The 18,517-nt window shown below is 50.2% G+C and overlaps 1 protein-coding gene across 3 annotated transcripts in view; it reads right to left on the bottom strand.

The window, feature by feature from the left end:
- The window catches only part of Ush1c (USH1 protein network component harmonin), a 44,917-nt gene extending 26,908 nt beyond the window's left edge, over positions 1-18,009 (bottom strand). For all 3 annotated transcript variants that reach the window (XM_029479939.2, XM_021166991.2, XM_029479940.2), the window contains exons 1-9: positions 17,903-18,009; positions 7,858-7,925; positions 7,245-7,388; positions 6,994-7,132; positions 3,330-3,438; positions 3,197-3,221; positions 2,971-3,028; positions 2,625-2,719; positions 386-470 (exon numbers count right to left, since the gene is read on the bottom strand). In XM_029479939.2, coding sequence (XP_029335799.1) covers positions 386-470; positions 2,625-2,719; positions 2,971-3,028; positions 3,197-3,221; positions 3,330-3,438; positions 6,994-7,132; positions 7,245-7,388; positions 7,858-7,925; positions 17,903-17,938 — 759 coding nt within the window. In that variant the 5' untranslated portion in view covers positions 17,939-18,009. The remainder of the gene's footprint in view (positions 1-385; positions 471-2,624; positions 2,720-2,970; positions 3,029-3,196; positions 3,222-3,329; positions 3,439-6,993; positions 7,133-7,244; positions 7,389-7,857; positions 7,926-17,902) is intronic.
- Positions 18,010-18,517: the final 508 nt, after the last annotated feature.

The raw sequence follows: 18,517 nt of genomic DNA, 5'->3' as shown, positions 1-18,517 counted from the left end.
GATTAAGAGTCACATCTCTGAGGGGACACAGTGGAGATTGGCTTCCAGCCCCAAGTTCTAGTACATAGCCTTGGAAGAAACAATGCCTGGTCTTGGTTTCCTCATCATGGAGTAACTTTAGTATCTAATCCTCAGAGCTGGGGCGGGGCTTAGAATTCGGCATGCCAGCTCTAATTCTTATCACTACAAACTCAGGATCACTGGCTGTCAAAGCTGAAGGCTACCAAGGGGTCTAGTACCACTTCTCTACAATGGTTTCCCATGAGAGACCACTAGGGAGTCACCAGCCAGCGCTGGCCAGGAGAAGGCTATGTGAGAAGATGCAGCATCTGTCAGTGTGTGAAACCCACCTCACCCCATATCCCTCTCCCATCCCGGCATTTACCTCTAATCCCACCTCTGCAGACAGGGAGCCAGGCTTCACGTGGCTGACGAAGATGCCAGGCTTCTGGATGGGGCCACTGGAGATGCTGCGGGAGGCAGAGATGTGGGTGAAGCTCTGCCCTTGCAGCTCATCCCCTGAAGCTCTCCCTGTTCATTCTCAATGACCATCCTGTAGCCTTCTGCCATAAACTCAAGGCCCAAGCCTTTTGTCTCTACCCTCCCTTCCAGTCCTATTTTCACCACTGCCCTAGGCAGAAACTCCTCGTGATTTCATCTCCTCAGCCCCTCATGCTTTTTGTTTTCTTTCCAGAATTTTCCCATTCATTCCTTATAAGATTTTCACCAGACCCCAATTAAGCTAATTGCCCTGAAGGTTGCTAGTGCTTCAAATTACAAATAGCAAGAATGGCTCTTGTGTTATTTCCTCTCCCAGGTCTGTGGCAGACATCAGTAATCAATCACCGCACTCTTTCCCACCCAGCTGGGTACCAACTTAGAACCTTTCACAGAAGTGTGCTCCAGGATGCCACTGTTAACTGATGAGAGGTAGGAAACTTCTTTAACACCCCTGAGGGAGGGCGTAGCTCCACCAGCATCTTTATCACACAACATTGTAACTATCTGTGTGGTTAACTTCTAGATTAGGCAACATTGTAACTATCTGTGTGGTTAACTTCTAGATTAGGCAACATTGTAACTATCTGTGTGGTTAACTTCTAGATTAGGCAACATTGTAACTATCTGTGGTGTTAACTCCTATGTGAGGCTGCCATCTTCCAGAAAGAAGGGAGTTGACATTTTATTTTTATTTTTTTGAGATAGGTCTCATCTAGCTCAGACTAAAATCAAGCACTACGATGTAGCCCAGGTTAACCTTGGGTGCCTGGTCTTCCTGCCTCCATTTTTCAAGTGCTAAATTTACAGGTGTGTACCACCATGCTCTGTCTATACAGTGCTAACAACTGAAACCAGGCCTTTGCGCATGTTTGGCAAGCACTGTACTAGCTAAGCTATAACCTTAGGACCCAAGGACAGACATTAAAAGTCATTCATGGAGGCAGGTGAGGTGGTCCACACCTTTAATTTCAGCACTTGGATGTAGAAGCCAGCAGATCTCTGTGAGTTTGAGGCCAGCCAGGGCTGCACAGTGAGGCCCTGTCTCAAAAGCAAAGCAAAGCAAAGCAAAGCAAAGCAAAGCAAAGCAAAGCAAAGCAAAGCAAAGCAAAGCAAAGCAAAGCAAAGCAAAGCAAAGCAAAGCAAAGCAAAGCAAAACAAAACAAATAATTTCTGGGGATGGAAAGATGGCTGCTCATCAGTGAAGAGCAGTTGATACTCATGAAGGGAAGTCTGGAGTTTGGTTCCCAGCACCTATAGCAGGCAGCACACAACCATCTGTAACTCCAGCTCCAGGGAATTCAATGCCCTCTACTGGCCCTGGTGGGCACCCACACTCAAGTCCACAAAAACATTCATGCACACGCACACACACACTTACACATAAGTAAAAATTTTAAAATAAAAAATTATAAAAGTGTTAAATAAATGCAAATGAAAATAAATAATAAGAACAACGTAACTGATAATAGCTAACATTTACCAGCTGCTTACTACCTGCTGGGTACAGAACATGCTACATTGTTTCCTTTATAATAGAACCGTGACATACTGTTATCCCTCCACGGTACTTATAAAGGAAGAGACTTCAGCTCAGAGTGGCCCAGGGCTCAGTCACTGCTCCAAGTCTGAGGCAGACTGGCAGGGTTGGAACATATCTCCCAGCAACTGTAGCACCCGCATCTCAACAAGACCACTACACAGAGCCCAAAGCTCCTGTGTGTGGCGGCTTATTGTTTTATTTTATGAGACAGGGTCTAGCAACCCAAGGCTAGCCTCAGAGCTCTTTCTGATGGTGCTGGAGTTGTAGGTTTCACTGGCCCCTCTTATGGGATGGTTCCCAGAAGCATCGGTGACAAGAGAACTGTGGCAGATGCCTAGCTGGAGAATGTACTTTCGCAGTGAGGAAAGGGCTCCTATAGAATGGAGTTCTATCCCTGGCTCTGTCTTCTGCATCATCATCAGTGCACAAGCCCCACAGCCAGCGGACCAGAATCCTCAGAAGCAGTATCAAGGAAAGGGAGAGGAAGTGCTGGGGAGCCTGGGGTTGACCAGCCGTCACTGAGCCCTGGGCATGCCACCCACCTAGAGACTGGTGACCGAGCCCAGACTTGCCTGCTACCTACCTGCAGCCCAGGCCCCGAGAGCCCACTAGACTGATAAACACCTTCTTCTCCTTGGTGGTCCGATTGCCAGGTGAGCCCAAGCCACCTCGCACACCCTGAAGGAGAGTCAGAATCAGGTTACTGGGTCTACATGCCTTCAAGTGGCCCTTTGAGCTTGAGTCACACAGATTAAGTACCCAATATTCATGGAGACTGGAGACATCATATCCTTGCGGTATGAGTCTGAAGGCCTACCATGCCATACCAGGTACCCTAGTGGCCTCTGGGGGACCCCAAGGTTACATTCCCCAGAGCCATCCCTTCTTCAAGGCCAGCTGCCGAACCCCCATGGCAGGTAGTCTCTTACCCCAGATTCTGACACGAACTGATCCACATACTGCCATTTGAGGGACTCCTCAGGAGAGCTGAGGAGAAGGCAAGAGAGAAGATGGAGCCAGTAAGCACACTCGAGGGAGCTGGGATCTGTGTCACTTCGCCTCCCCAGCCCAGGAGCAGTGCAAGTTCAGGGCCTGGGGGTGGGGCAGATCCCAGGACTCTTGGCCTAGAGGAGACTCACAGATAAGCCTGCTTACCTCTTCACAGGGATCAGTCCGATGTCTGTGGGAAGGAAACAGCAGGTTAGGGAAGCTCCTATGCCCTTGGGGTTGGGGCCACCTCCCACCCAACCCTCATCCCAAAGCGCCATTCCTATGCGGCCTCACTCACGTCTCACTTTGATGGATACGGTCTTCTTGGTGCGGATCAGGTTGATGACTTCCTCATGGGTACAGGAAGAGATGGAATAGCCGTTGATCCGGACAATTTCATCCCCTACCTTGGCAGAGAGAGACGCAACAGGCACGGGGGAGAGTGCCAAGCAGGGGAGCAGGCCCATTCCCAGGTGCTCCCCGCCCCAGAGGGGCTGTCATCAAGCAAGAGCTTCAATGTGGGCTTTAGTACTGTGTCGCAGCCCAACTACCCTCCGACAGCGGCGGGCAACACTTTTCAGCTCCAGGATGGAGAAAGCAAGATCTGAGCTGGGGAGAGGCATGCAGTTGGCGGGTAATGGAGCTGAGGCAGGATTTGGAACTCTGTTCCCGTCTCTTGGTTCCTCTGTCACCCCACCGAGGTGCAATCAGGTTCTGGAATCCAACATCCCTGTCTGGCCTTTGTCCCTCCCTGTCCTAGAAGCAGGCTTCTGTCTCTATCAATTACCAATTACCGAGAGCTGAAATGGGGACGCATGACACTTGACCCAAGCTCATATCACTAACACAAACATATAATCTCTTTTGTTCCATTCCATGGAAATGCAATGAAGTTAAACTGACTTCCGAGTCTTGATTCTGGAAGCAGGCAGAGAGCAGAGAATGAACCCAGGGCTCGGTGCTCTGAGTTCAAATCTTTTTTTTTTAAATTCAAGTCTTTTGGATTCTCTAAACCATGGGTTCTTTCATATATAAAGCAGAGAATACCGTGGAGTTGTTGAGGATTAAACAAACATATGTGTAAAATGTGTAAGTTCAGCCAGTATGGGGCCCACAGCAGGTTCTTAAGAAATGGTTGCTATTAAGGAGGCCTACTGAGTCAGTTCCAAGAGGCAGAGCATGATGAGACTGCCCCCTGCTGGCCATCGCTGCTGCCTCCACCAGAAAGCCGAAGGATCCTTGAACATCAACATCTCCTGAGATAAGATAGGGAAGCTGAGGCAGAGGTGTATTGGTAATGGGCAAGAGACAGGGTAGGGGTGCAAGACAATGGTGTATTGCCCAAGGACACGAAAACACACGGGGACAGAGCTCAGGTGTCGTGCAGATGGAGGCTGTGACTTTGCCTGAAACCCCATGCATTACTGCTGGTCTCTTGGAGAAGGGTTGGCACATGTGGGGCCTCAGGTTAGACTCTGAGGGCATATGGTCTGTAGGTCAGTTCCCAGCCTACAATCTACAGTTACCTCTCATTATCACTAGGAAATGGTGTGCCCCTCTGTCTGGGACTCAAACACCCATCTCGGTGTCCTGATAGGAGGGCTCTCCAAAGAACTTGTTGCGTTTCTGGGGACACTGACTTCAAAGAGAACATCCGGATAGCTTCCTGAACCTATTGTTTTTTTCAATCCAAAGGGTAAGAACTTGTGTTTCTGCTCTGCATAGAACTTGCCAAAAGGCCTTTATGTAGGGACCACTGTGGCACTGTGAAGAGATGGGGCATTAGAGGAACTGATCTGTTCAAAGTCACCCAGTGAGCCAAGAGGCTGCTGGGATGTGTCGTCAGGTCTCCGTGACAGACAACACATGCTGGCTCTTGGGTGTCTGGAAAAGGAGGGCATGTGGCCAAGCCTGGCTGCAGTTCCTTGCACATTGCCTGCTATGGAGTCCTGCCACTTGTTCAGAGTCCCGGAGTTCCATAAGAAGGCAGAGATTACCCTGTGCATCTTATAGCAGAGCCAGGGAAGGAGGGGCAGATCATTTTCTACACAAGTAAACAGCTAGTTGCATACTTACATGAATAAAGGACACAGTTAAACATAAAGAAGGTATTGTTAAAAACCTAAGTATCCAGGAGGGGACAGAGCAGTGTGACTGAAGTCCCAGGACCAGGACCTGCTGGAGGGTTCAAGCCCCTGCAGGGCCTGCAGCATCCCAGGCAAATCCCTCTTGACTTCTAGAATCTTCTCTGTGCTGTCCTCCAGCACAAGAAACGTGAACCCTGGTTTGGTCAATGGATGAAGGCGATTTTCTCCTAGCTCCTCCTGAGTGGAGTTCCCTGTATTGTTACTACAGGACCCTAGTCAGAGTGATTCCCCCACAGCTCCTGGATAGGGTTGCAGGATCAGCTTCCCTCTCCCTCCTTGCTCTACACAGAACCCTGCAAAAGAGCCTTTGTACGGAGCTCATAGTAACATGACAATCTGAGGGATCGTAGGACAAAGAGGAGATGGGCCCCACGGCCCCGGAAAGGGGGAGTGCTATTTCATAAGCCTGAGAAGCAGGTGGGAAGTTAGATGTCTGGGTTTCCTGAGTGCGCCCTGATGCCCTCCTTCATGGGACTCTGCAGGAAAGCACTTGTCCTCAGAGGAGAGCTTGCGCTGGAAAAAAGGGGGGCCCAGCTGTCCCCAAGAGGGGAGCTCATTATGCTCTCTCCTCTGGCCGTGTTTCTGGGCTGGAAAATGTGCCACCGAGGGAAGGAACAATGAGGGGGCTGAAATTTCAGATGCTACCGGGAGCCCTGAGACAGGGATTGCGAACAAAGCCCTGACTGTCATCTTGCTGTCCCCACCCCCTCCTCCCTGGTCTCGCACCATCAATCCTAGAGCCCCCTGAAGCCCCTGGCTTGTCCCCCGATGGGGATGTTGATAACAAAATCCCTGGAAGTCTCTTTACCTGGAGAGACATAAGCAGCCCTCAGACCTGGAGGCCTGCCTGTCCCTGCTCAGACACGAAAGTGTGGGGACTGTATGGGAGAAGCCTGGGTGCTGACCTGAATCCAGAAGACCCAGGTTCAAAGCCTGGCTCTGCTGCTCACTGACCTCTGCACCTCTATGAACACTTTCAAATGGGGCTGATTCATCTGATGCGTACTGACTTGATTTGGTTGGAGGTGGTCACCAGTTCACTGCTCTGTATGGACCTGTCAGTCTCACAGCCCTGGTGTATCAAGAAGCTGTGCTGACTGTCTCATTCACTCCCGTTTTTCCAACAGCCTGATCAGGCCGATGGCTTTACAGTGGGGGAAAGTCAGGTCCAAGGCCAGGTCACTTCACTAAAGTCTCACGACTCAAGGAAGGCAAGGCCAGGAGCAGAATGGGATGGTCCAGTGTCTATGTTCTTACACATGACAATACATTAGACTAAAAGGTGGCCGTAGCAAGCTGAAGGTGCCTGCCTTGATTTAACCCTGCTCCTCCTTCAGGAAGTAGGGGACTTGGGGAGGGGCTCAGTGGCTGTAGCAAGAGGCAACATCAGCTTCTCATCTTGACCCAAGAAAGCAGGCAAGGGCTGGATAGAGTTTAGTGGTGGAATGTTTATGTGTGAAGGCAGACACAGACACATAGACGCACAGACACACAGACACACACACACACACACAGAGTTAAGTGGTGGAGTGTTTGCTAGTATGTGTAAGGACAGGGACACACACAGACACAGAGGGAGAGAGCAAGAGAGCAAGGGGGTGGGGGAGGAAGGGGGAGAGGGAGAGGGAGAGGGAAAGGGAGGGGGAGGGGAAGGGAAGAGGGAGAGAGAGTTTTCCTGTATTCTGAAGGCTTCCAAATACTCCCTTCCTTCCCAAAGGCTTAAGAAAATGTGTGTCTACATTGTATCACACAGTGGATCAGAAGCAGATAGACATTTGAGACCCAGGCCCCAATCTGCTTGCTCTGATGACTTACCTGCAGCCCAACGCTGTCTGCCTGGCCACCTTTGATGAGGTGGGAGATAAAGAGTCCACAGCCAAATTCCAGGCCTCCACGCACGCTGAGGCCGAGACCTTCTGGGTGCAGACGGTCCAAGCGTACCTCCTTCAGTTTCCTGTTACAGTGATGGGGGCTTGGTGATGACCCAGCTCAAGCCTGAGAGCTAGCTCTGTGTACCCTGGCTGGCCCCTCCCAAGCCTAGCCTCTGGCTTGGGGACTGGACGCACCTGGATCGTCGGGGTGTCAGCTGGTCATACTCCACCTGGTGCTTCAGTGGGATCAGGGGTCGGATGGCATCAAACAGCGGCAGGCGGTTGGGTTCATTGATGACCAGCTTCAGGTCTCCCACGAGCACAGCCACATCCATGGTCCTTTGGAGATGTCAGAGGGTGGGTGGCTGTCTGGGGCATCAGCTGGTTATGACCTTTGACCCACCCCTGCACTTCTGGGCCTTAACAGAGTTTATAAACACACACTGAATGATCCAAAGCAAGTTGGATGACCAGGAAGTCACAGATGAAGTGGCTTGGGAACAGATGGCTTTCTTGTTCTGTCCTAACATTCATATTCTATGGAACCTATCCGGGTAGCTACTGGAATCATCAGACTGGAATCATCCTGAGGGCAGAGGTCAGTCCTTCTTGCTCACAGTATACCCCTGAACCCCAGTCCAGAGCCAAGTAGGAGCTACTCATGAACATACACTGAGTCTGTGAGCAAGTAAAAACAACCTATTCATGTGTTCTCAGGAGTACATGTTGTCTTAGGGCATAACCCACTCTGAATTCCTGTGGCACAGAGGGCCTGCCTGGGCTTGGTGACACAGACACACACACTTACTGGTGATACATCCGCAGCACATCATAAAGATAGTCCTTCTCTGCGTCATTTTCAATTAGGAAATCCACCTGAAAAATCCAAAGAGCAAAATTGCAGCTTCAGGTCCCTTGTACACCCAGCGTGCCCACAGCAGACCTGGGGAGGAGACATCACTGTCTGAAATGCCCACAGCAGCTCCCAAGGCTAAGAATGGAAAGACAAGGGGGGAAAACCAGGCCACAAACTATCTGACATGGCAGAACTGTACATAACACCCTGGAATAGCCTAGAAACATCTTCTCCCCAGGCAAGGTGACACAGGTTGAACACATACATGCACACATGGACCCCCATTCAACACTGACATACTCCCATGTGACTGCTGCCACACTCACGGCTGTGTCACCTGTGTTGGGAAGAAGGCTACAGTCTCACCTGATGGTGGCTGTAGTGGCGGATAAAGGCTTTGAGGAAGGATTTGGGCCACTCAATCAGATAACACATCCCACCCAGCAGAGACACCCTATCGCTAAATCCCTCTGTGCTGCCTATACACTTGGCCCTGGCCTGGCCTGGAGTTCTGTCCACTAGTCAGCCTCCTGGCCACTCCTCCATCCCTAGTGTCCCCCCAGGGGGGATTAGGTTACATCATTCCAGCTTTTGCTGACGTCAATAGCTAGGACTCCGAGGTCATGTACAGGAGCTGTTTCATTAGCACCTCTGTCCCTGGGGAGATGGGGAGATGATGGGGAGATGATGGGAGACCTAGGAGTCCCAAATTCTGTACTTTGGGAAAGTTCAGGGGGACTCTCTGAGGACTGCATCCCTGGCTTTCTCTTTAGCCCAAGACCAGGCAGCAAGGCAAGGCAGGGATCATTATCGTTGTGGCCCCAGTCTCTGCCCTTCACAGGAGAAGCTGTGATCTCCTGCCTGCCTAGAGCTTGGGGCAAGACCATGCCTTCTCTACAGGTACCTTAAGGACTTTGAAAGACTCCAGAGAGTCTGTCTGTCCCAGTGTAGAGGACCATGAGGCCTAGCTCTTGGGACTTTGAACCCAGGCAGGCAATGCAGATTCCCACTTTCAATTTGGAAGTCCTCTCCCCCCTATATCTACATGAGCATTTGACTGAGGACAGGAGGAACCCAGAAGGCTGTGCCCCAGGCTGAGCTCCAAGGGCCTGAAGAGTGTGTGACAGTGACCCTCGAAGGTCCCCCAGCTGCACCTTTGCTCCTTACTGTACAAAGCTCCCAGCAGCTAAGAGATGGGGAAAGGGCACCACAGATGGTGCTAGATCACCTAGGAACAGCGCCAGAAAAATCTTCAGATATAAAACCATGCCTGTTGAGTGTTTCATAGCTTCTTGGTGCTTGTAAAATCAAAGCTAAGGCATGGAAATATACCTCGGTATCAGAGAGCTTAGTTGTCACTCAAGAGGCTCTAGAGGTAACCATCATCATTGGGGGGAAAAAAACCTCCCACAAAACCCCTTCTCCCGATTAGTTCAAGTCCTTGTTCTAGGCTGCCACTCTCTGGCTGTGTGCATCTCCTTTTAGCTCCATGTCTGAGCCAGACTCCCCCCAGCCCCAGGCTTAAGCATATTTTGCTTCCCCCTTTACTTGCATGGCTGGCTTCTTTCCCACAGAGACTTTCTTTAATAACCAACCTACTCTGACCTCCGGGAAATATCCCTTCTTCTGGGATATTACAGTAATTTAAGGTTTGTAACTTTTTGGAATTTGGCTTCATGAGTAGGTCAACTCAGGTCTGTGGTCCTCATGACTAAGGAAGAGTAAATACCCAATAAATAAGCCTTGAGTGGATTGATGAGTTCTCTGCCTCTTGGTCCGGCCATGTCCTACAGGAATAAGAGCTATGGGGTCAGAAGGGATGGCAAAATTCTTTCAGTGCTCCCAGGAGCTCCTATGGTGACATTTGTTCAAAGCATCAGCCCTGGGTGACCCTTATTCTCATACCATAATCAAGGAGTATGGCAGAGGCGACTCAAGGTCACAGCCACCAAGCAGAGCTGGGATCTGAACTCAGGTCTGATGCCAAGACCACTTTCTTGCTGTTGTGCCATGTCTAGTGGGGCTTTGGCCTTCCAGGACAAAGAGCACCCAAGTCCCCTTTAGAATGCAACATCCAACCCTCTACCATAGAGGCATCTCTAATCCTCTCCTCTCCACTGTTGTGTGTGTGTGTGTTTGTGTGTGTGTCTCTCTCTCTATCTGTGTGTGTGTGTCTGTGTGTGTGTCTGTGTGTGTGTGTGTCTCTCTCTATATCTGTGTGTGTGTCTGTGTGTGTGTGTTTGTGTGTGTGTGTCTATCTGTGTGTGTGTGTGTATGTTATTAAGACAAGGTCTTATTATGTAGCCATTGCTGGCTGGAAACAATATTTTGAGTTTGAGCTAGCCCCAAACTCAGAAATCTGCCTGCCTCTGTTTTTCTGGGTGCTGGGATTAAAGGTGTGCACCACTTCACCTGACTCTCTGCACTGTTATAGAAGCTTTGGGGTGGGGGTGTGGAACTGAGCTCAGCAGTAAAGTGCTTGCCAGCATACATGAGGCTTTAGGTTTGATAGCCGAGATGCCAACCCCGCCTCAATGACATACACCTACCACTTCATCTGGTCCATAATAAGAGAGCACCTTTTAAGTGATGCTCTGAACCCTGGTGGGAACATAACATCCTGTCTCTTAAGCTGGAGAGAGCATCTTGTCCAATTCTAGCCATGGCTGAGGACTAGAGGACAAGGACAGGAGAGGGTCTGAGCTCTGGAGAATTGCATCTGCTACGTGCTTAGGTTTAAGCAGCAAGGGGCTATCCTCATGGATGACATTTACACCCACTGACGGGAGACTAGGACATTGGGGGAGGAAACCGCACAGGACTTGGCAACTTTAGGGTTCAGGAGTCTATTTTTCTTCCTTCCTAGAGTCACCCAGAGATGGTCTTCCTAGAAAACAGCCTGTTCCTGGGGCCCAGGATTTGTGAACAGCTCTTAAATGATGAGTGCTGTATTCAGGGCCCCCACACATAAGTTACCACTTCAGAAGGAGCCTGCAGGCCCAATTCTGCATCGACAGAAAGCTCACACCTACCCTGTCCAGATTTATCTACGTCTTCAGGACCGTCTCCATATCCTGTGTAGATCTCAGGATGTAGCTAGACAAACATTTCCCTGGACACATTAGACATTTCCCAGCCAATGCCACCCCACCCACCACCACCCCTGCTATGTTCTTCTTTTTAGAGAGAGGGGAGGTTCTGCTATGTAGCCCTGGCTGTCCTGGAACTCACTTTGTAGACCAGGCTGGCCTCGAACTCACAGAGACCCACCTGCTTGCTGCTGCCTCTAGAGTGCTAGGATTAAAGGCGTGCACCATCACCCGGTAGCAACAGCGTCTCTGGTAATGTCTAACCCACCCCTTCAGAACCAGACACCAAGGAGGCAGTGTGGCTTAGCTTGGACTGCTCTGAGGTAGGAATGTGAAGGCAATGGAAGAGGGCTTTATAAATAGAGGGGCCATTCCCACCCCAGAAATGTCTCCAAGGAGACCTGAGGAGACAATCCAGCTTTGCTCCCTCAGTCTGCAGACTTTCAAGGGCACAAGAGAAAGAAATATGGAAGTCTCTGGAAGTCGGGCTGTGTGGTAACAGTGCAACATCACTCAAACTGCCCCTAAGGATGCTTCTATGGGTCTGGAGAGATGTTTCGGTGGTTAAGAGCACTGGCTGCTCTTCCAGAGGTCCTGAGTTCAATTCCCAGCACCTGAGTGACAGTTCACATCTGTCTGTAACTCCAGTTCCTGGGAATCTGGCACGCTCATACATACATGCAGGTAAAACACCAATGCACACGTAATAAAAATTAAATTAAAAAAGAAAAACATGTTTTTCAAATTCGATAGAACTGTCTCCTCCTGGGATTCCCCCTAACGTCACTCCAAAAGTTATCTTTATGAAGCCCTGCTCCAGGCACTGTGAGTAATTCTAAGGACATAAAATGTACCCAGCACATAGTAGGATCTCCACAGTTCATTTCCTCCCCTTTCTGTGTCTCTGATCTGTTTCCCTGTGGTTCCCAGAGCGCATGCCAAGGAGGAAGATGCCCACTTCCGGGGTCTGCTGAATAAGGGCTGAACTCCACCTGCTTGTGTCTAAAGTTCTCCCTCCGTCCTGCTGCAGTCATCTTGGGACACCATCTTGCAACACTCCACACACGGGTGTCTGCAACAGCCTTGCGTCTGTCTCCTCCTTGCAGAAGAGCTGGTCTCAGACTCAGCCAAGGCAGCCTGCTCTGCCTCCTCCCATGGGAACCCTGTCTTCCTTCAAGGTGAGGGCTGAGTCTCCTCCTCTAGGAGGTCCAGCCTAAAGTCCCCTCCCCAGTCCCCAGCCTATGGCTTCTGTCTCACTCATTCTAATTCTGCTCACTGATCTACAAGCTTACCCTGCCAACAACCCCAGGAGATAGAACGTATTAACCCCATTTCGCAGATGAGAAAACGGAGGCCAAAAGATGAGACTCTAGCCTAAGCTTGCTGGCTCTAAAAACCCATCTATCACATGGTATCCACTTCTTGTGTATGCCTTTGAGTTCCTTAGTCCAATATGCATTTATTGAGCACCTATTGTATGCAAGATGCCAATCCTCTTTCTCTAATTACATTTAGTAAATTTATCCTTTCCTAGGCTCCCACTTGCAGTAGGAAGCAGAAACCCCCAAACAGAGTTCATGGTGCACAGGAGCTGTTAGGAGTCTCTACCACACTACCACCCACATCCCCCCCTAGTACGAATGGTCTCCCTCTGATGCACAGACCTTACTGTGCTCTGAGCACCTCTCCCTCTCTGTGCTCAAGCCCTTTGCCTGTGACACTGAGGAGAATGTAGGTTTGACCTTGGTGGCCTTTCAGCCTCATCTCCTGGGGCTTGTCCACAGGGGCTGGCTGGATTAGATCTTGTACAATTCCACTTCATGGGCGAACCTCTCAGGAGAGGAAGAGAGGGGTGATAATCACACTGCACACTGCATGTTCCTTGAGCTGCTGAGGGAATTAAACGGGCTACAGGTAAAACAGTTGGTGTGGCTTCCACCTGCAAGCCCTGCCTTTCCCTTTTTGTGCCCAGCCCAGCCCAGCCTCCTCCCAGTCCCTGTTCTAGGGGCCTTGCAGGGCCTCCCCTGCCTTCTGGCTCACTGCTGCGTTCAGCTGGCAGAAGATACAAGCTGGAGACCGGCAATGTGAGGAGAGAGGGGTGTGTCCTTGGTCCCTGATGGCTACTTGCACCAGCCCAAGCTGTTCAGACATACCTGCCCTTCCCTACAAGTTCCTCCAGGCTGGGCATGAGCTACTTGTCTCCTGCTGCACCCCTGGCTGAGGTGGGCTTAGCCTCTCCAGTGATGGTGCCTGGACCCTGAAACTTCGCCTCCAGTGTTGCCTCCTAATGGCCACACCCTCCATCAGTTCCTGTGTGCTCTTTGTGCCCATCTCTCCCTAGCTTCCCTCAAGTTGGATGATTTTCTGTCTTTACTCTCTCGTGTCCTCCACACCTGTGTGAGCCACAGAGACTGGAACGTAAGCGTGAAGGGCAGTCATCAAAGCCCTCCTGGGCTGTGTCTGCACCTCTCCCTGCCTCAGTTTCCTGTGTGTAAAATAGTCACACAGTCCCCGTTTTTAAGGGGAAAAAAGGTTTTCCGGTGGGGAATGGTGGTGCACACCTTTAATCACAGCACTCAGGAGACACAGGCAGGCAGATCTCTGTGAATTCAAGCCAGCCTGGTCTACAGAGAGAGTTCTAGGACAGCCAGGGCTACAGAGAGAAACCCTGTCTTAAAAACAAAACAAAACAAAACAAAATCAAACAAAAAAGATTTCATCTTATTATGGATGATTGTTTTCATCTTTAATTCAGTGAGTTAATACAGGAAGAATTTAGTTCCTAGAAAAGCAGGCAGTCAGTCATATGTTTATTAAATAAAACTAGGTAAGAGAAGAAGAAAGTTTGACATTCTCTGCAGCTGCCAGCAATTTGCCCTCCAGATGCAGGTGGGGTGAAGGCTGAGCCTTCCTTCCACACAGTAAACACATCAGCTTTATTTGACCCTTGTTTTATTATCTTCTGTTCTAATTTCATTTATGATGCTGTGATGAAAACATCCCAGTGACCAAAAGCAACTTAAGGGAGGAAAGGGTTAATTTGGTTCATGATCTCATCACTGGTGGGGAGTCAAGGCTGGACTCAAAGAAGCTAGTTAAATCGTACCCACAGTCAAGGGCAGAGAAAATACATGTATCCCCGATGCTTGCTTTCTTATGCTCATGTGGTGTCTTTGCTCTCTGATACTGTGGAGAACCTCCTGCCCAGGGAATGGTGCCACCCACAGTGGGCAAGTCTTCCTACCTCAATTAACAACCAAGACAACGCCCCATAGACAAGCCCATAGGCAATCCCATCCACTCAGTTCCTCAATGGAGACTCTTCCCAGGTGATTTCAGACTGAGGCAAGTTGACATTGAAAACAAAAGGGAACATCTTCCATCTTAAAAAAAATTAAAAAATAAAAAAACCTCAAAACTATGGAAGTGTGGTTGACATGTGAAACACAGTTTACATTGAATATATACAACTAGGAGAGTTTGCGGGTGATAATACCCCTGTGAGACCTTCACCACCAAGGTCATGTACATAGCCTTCATCTTGTCTGGAGTCTCATCTTAGTGGGGCCTGGTGGTGGTGCAGGACTATCGTCCCAGATACTCACAGGGCCGAGGCAGCAGAGCTGCAGATTCAAGTCCTATGTGGGCCAGGGAGAGTTCAAGGCCAACCTAGGCAACTTAGTGAGGTTCTGCCTCAAAGTAAAAAGTATACACACCTCCTCGTGTGTGTCTACAGCCCTAGAACCTAGGAGATAGAAGAAGGATTAGAGAAGCTGAAGGTCTGTCCTTTGACAAGGCAGTGGCTTTGAGTTCAAGGCCAGCTCAAAACAAAACTAAAGTGAAAGGGGCTGAGTGTGGCTCAGCTGGGTGAGTGGGAGTGAGGTCTCAAGTGCCAGGCCTGGCCTCCCATTGCACCTCTGGTACCCCTGTGTGACCCAGTGTTCCTTCTTGCTTTCCCCTCCAATCTGGGCCTCTGGTGATATCCTGGACCTTCCCGGCATCTTTACTCCTCTGGGTGACCACATCTGTCCAGGGCTTTATGCCCCATTTAACCCAAGAACTCCACAATGCTCCCCTCTAGTCTCCCACAGTCCTCTCCATCAGCAGTAGCTACATACAAGGTGCCTCAAATTTCAGACATCCCAAAGGGACTTAGGTTGGCTTTGTCCTTAACCCCGCCATTATCCATAGCCTAACAGCTCCACTCCCAGCCTCAATTAATAGGGAAGATGCTCATATCCCAAATCCAGAGTAAAGTCCTCTTTCCACTCCAGGAACCACAGGACCAATCCTATTCAAACGTAAACCATTCTCCCTTAGCTGAGTCCTCTGAACTCTGAAGAAAACCCCAAGTCACTACTGTCCGCACCTCACCCCCACCCACCGCTCTCCACTCTGCATTTCCTCCCAGAGCCCCGCCTGCTATTCTAACGCACTGCAGGCAGGTGTTTCCCTCACTGCTTCTGCCATTGCTCTCTGTTACTCATCCACCATGTGACACCTTCCTCTTTTTCTAGGTTCAAATGTCACCTCTTTAGAGAGGCCTTCCTGGCTACATAGCATACCACCTGCTGGTCTCTCCCCTCACAGGGTTACTGTTCTCCCAGCATTCAGCCCCTCACCTAATCATAAGATACTGTTAGTTTCCTTGGTAACTGTCTTCCCCACCAGGGCATGCTCCTGATGATTGGCAAGGCTTTGGTCTTGGTGCCAAAACTCTGCCTGGTATAGATTAGGAGGCCAGAGAGTGTTTATTACACACACACACACACACACACACACACACACACACACACACACGCACGCACGCACGCACGAACAAATGAACGGACGAACGAACGAACTAATGAATAGTAAATCCTAGAAGGGAGGGACTCCTCCGCTCTTATTCACCCCACCCCTCCCTGATTGACTGGCCAAGGGCAGGGTACACCAGAGCTACTCATAAATGTGTGATTGCTGGAGAGGCAATAAATGTTTTCTGAGCAAATGAATAACCAGGTTTCAGCATGGCAGCTGGGAACAAAGAGGCTGCTTTGAAAAGCTGATGCTCCACACAGCTCCAGGGAGAGACCTTAGTCCCTGGTCATCCTGGCCCGGCCCTTTCCATCTCAAGGCTGCTCCCTCCATCTGGGAAGGAAAGTTAGTGTTTTAGGTGCCATTGACTGCTTTAGAACCAGAACAGACCAAGAACTGGAGCGAACATTTACAGTAACCCACACAGACTTTGACTGGGGATCTGAGCATCCACACTCGAATTCCTACCTAATCCTGTCTCTCTCACACACACACACACACACACACACACACACACACACACACAGCACAGCACAACCCCCTCACAACGAAGGAAACAAAAGCTCAGAGATCCAGTGGCTTGCTCAAGGTCAATTAGTGGCAGAAATGAGAGTTGACCCTCAGTGTTGGGATTCTCCAAGAGTTCAATTTACATAACACACACTCAGACACACACACACACACACACCCTTCATTCAGTCTTCATGATAATGTTATTAAACAGTATGCTCAATTCACAAATTTGGGACCTGAGTCACAGAGAGGTCACCCAGTATCAGCCATGACAACACATTACCTTAAACACTACCTCCAGAAACTAAAGATTTAGACTGTAAACTTCTGCTTAGGAGAGAATTTCCCCCAAAACACTCAGGAAGGGGGTCTTTGGAAAGCTGTAAATCTCACCCAGCTCGCCTGCCTCTCAACCTCACTTTTCCTCTCAGTGCCCGGATGATCCACAGCACGAGAGAGGAAGGCTGTTGCTATGTCTGAGACTACAGGGCACAAAGTCCAGCCCAGGCCTTGCTCGCTAGGATGCCTGCCCTGCCTGTGACATGAGAACATTAATAGGTAATGACTCTGAGGAGGAGCCCAGACACGGAAATGCAGAGACCTGAGGCCCTCTAGAACCGGGAGAGGAAGAATAGAGGTGAATGTACAGTTAAGTCAGACATCAGGGACCCTGGGGGTGATCCTCTCCAAAGAGATAACGTGTAGGTAACTCCACTGCAAGAAATTGAAAGAGAAGCCGACTTTACGACTTTACGTTACTCCCAGCCTGAGGCCAGGAAAGAGAAATTTAAGCTCAGACAGGAGACAGGAGCCTTTAAAGTGGGTTGACTGAAATCGACACTCAGCAAATGTTAACTGCAGCTGAGCTGTCTCCCCCCTCCCTGCCCTGACCCTGAAACACACACATCTCCACACACATCTCTGGGCTCAAAGCACATCACACAAATGGTCCCCTTGACATTCAACAGCCCCCCCCCCTTGCTGAATTTTCTGCCACTTCTCACGGCTGGGAGTGGGGGCAGGAGCATTTCTGCGTGTGCTTAGGAAGCTCTCACCCCTGCGGCCCCTACCGAACCTCGATCCCAATGCTTTGTGCCCAAGGCCTGCCTCCCATCCACACTGGGCAAGCCATGCTAGGGTGCAGATGGGATCTGACACAAAATGGCTAAGTGCTCAGGACACATTTAAGTTAGTGATTGGCTGATCCCTGACATTGGGCCAGAGCTCTTGGCCCTGTAGCCTCTGTGGTTCCACAGTGACTGGCTTCCGGGCATCTCTGGGTCTCTGTGTGGAAGGGAGGAGAGGGGACACCCAGAGTGAGCTTTAGGCACTCAGACCCTTCAGTCTGAAAGGGTTCCGCTTGGTATCAAGCGGCAGGGTGTGTATACAGATCCCTTCCTTGGGCAGGACCTGTGATGAGCTGTTGACATGGCTTTACCCCCATCTGGGGCCTGCTAGGAGGCCACCACTGAGTCCCCTGTCCTTCAGTGACCTTCTGTGGCCTCCACAGACCCTGTAATCTGGAAAACATATTAGGTCTTAGAGGACTTTGAAGAATCAATGTGGCCCCCTCACTGTCTGTCCCTCCCAGTTCTGACCTTGTGTCGGAATTCTCGGGCCACCTTCCGGTCCATGACTGAGCCTGATCCAATTGCTTTGCAGCTCGGTCCACTTCTTAGGGTGCCTGGCTGCTGCGGTGCTCTGGCAGGTTAGCTGCCAGGACAGGACCTGCCTCCCTCAGAGCTAGGGGTGGGGCCTGGAAGAAGCAGGGGTGGGGCTGGGAGGAGAAAGGACAGCCCGGAGGCGGGGTCACCTGTCCTGAAGTTCAGCCCAGCGGCCCTGGAAGAAAAGAAGCCTCATTGTGTGGATGTGCTAATGGTGGCTTAGTTAGGCTGGCAGTGTTTTCCAGAGTGGTCCCCACACACATTAAGATGGAGGAGACACAGGGCAGTAGGGATCAGGGGTAGTTTGAGACTGCTTTTCCTTTCTGAAAGAGCATCTCATGTGGCCCAGGCAGGCCTTGAAATGAATGTGTAGCAGAGGCAGGCACAATTGTAACTTCAGAGACACAAGAAGGCTCTTCTCTAGATCCGTCTGCCATTTGCCAGCAAGCAGCCTATTCTCATGGTGGCTAAATGATGGCCTAGACTAAGATATAAATATAAGATGTATGCCTGGGGAAATAACTTGCGAGTATGATCCGGATTCTCAGC

This window comes from Mus caroli, unplaced genomic scaffold (assembly GCF_978045245.1).
Source record: "Mus caroli unplaced genomic scaffold, Mus_caroli_1 scaffold_8, whole genome shotgun sequence".
NCBI classification, from domain to species: domain Eukaryota; kingdom Metazoa; phylum Chordata; class Mammalia; order Rodentia; family Muridae; genus Mus; species Mus caroli.
Note: the sequence above shows the minus strand (reverse complement) of the source record. Positions and strands in the feature narration are given on the sequence as shown.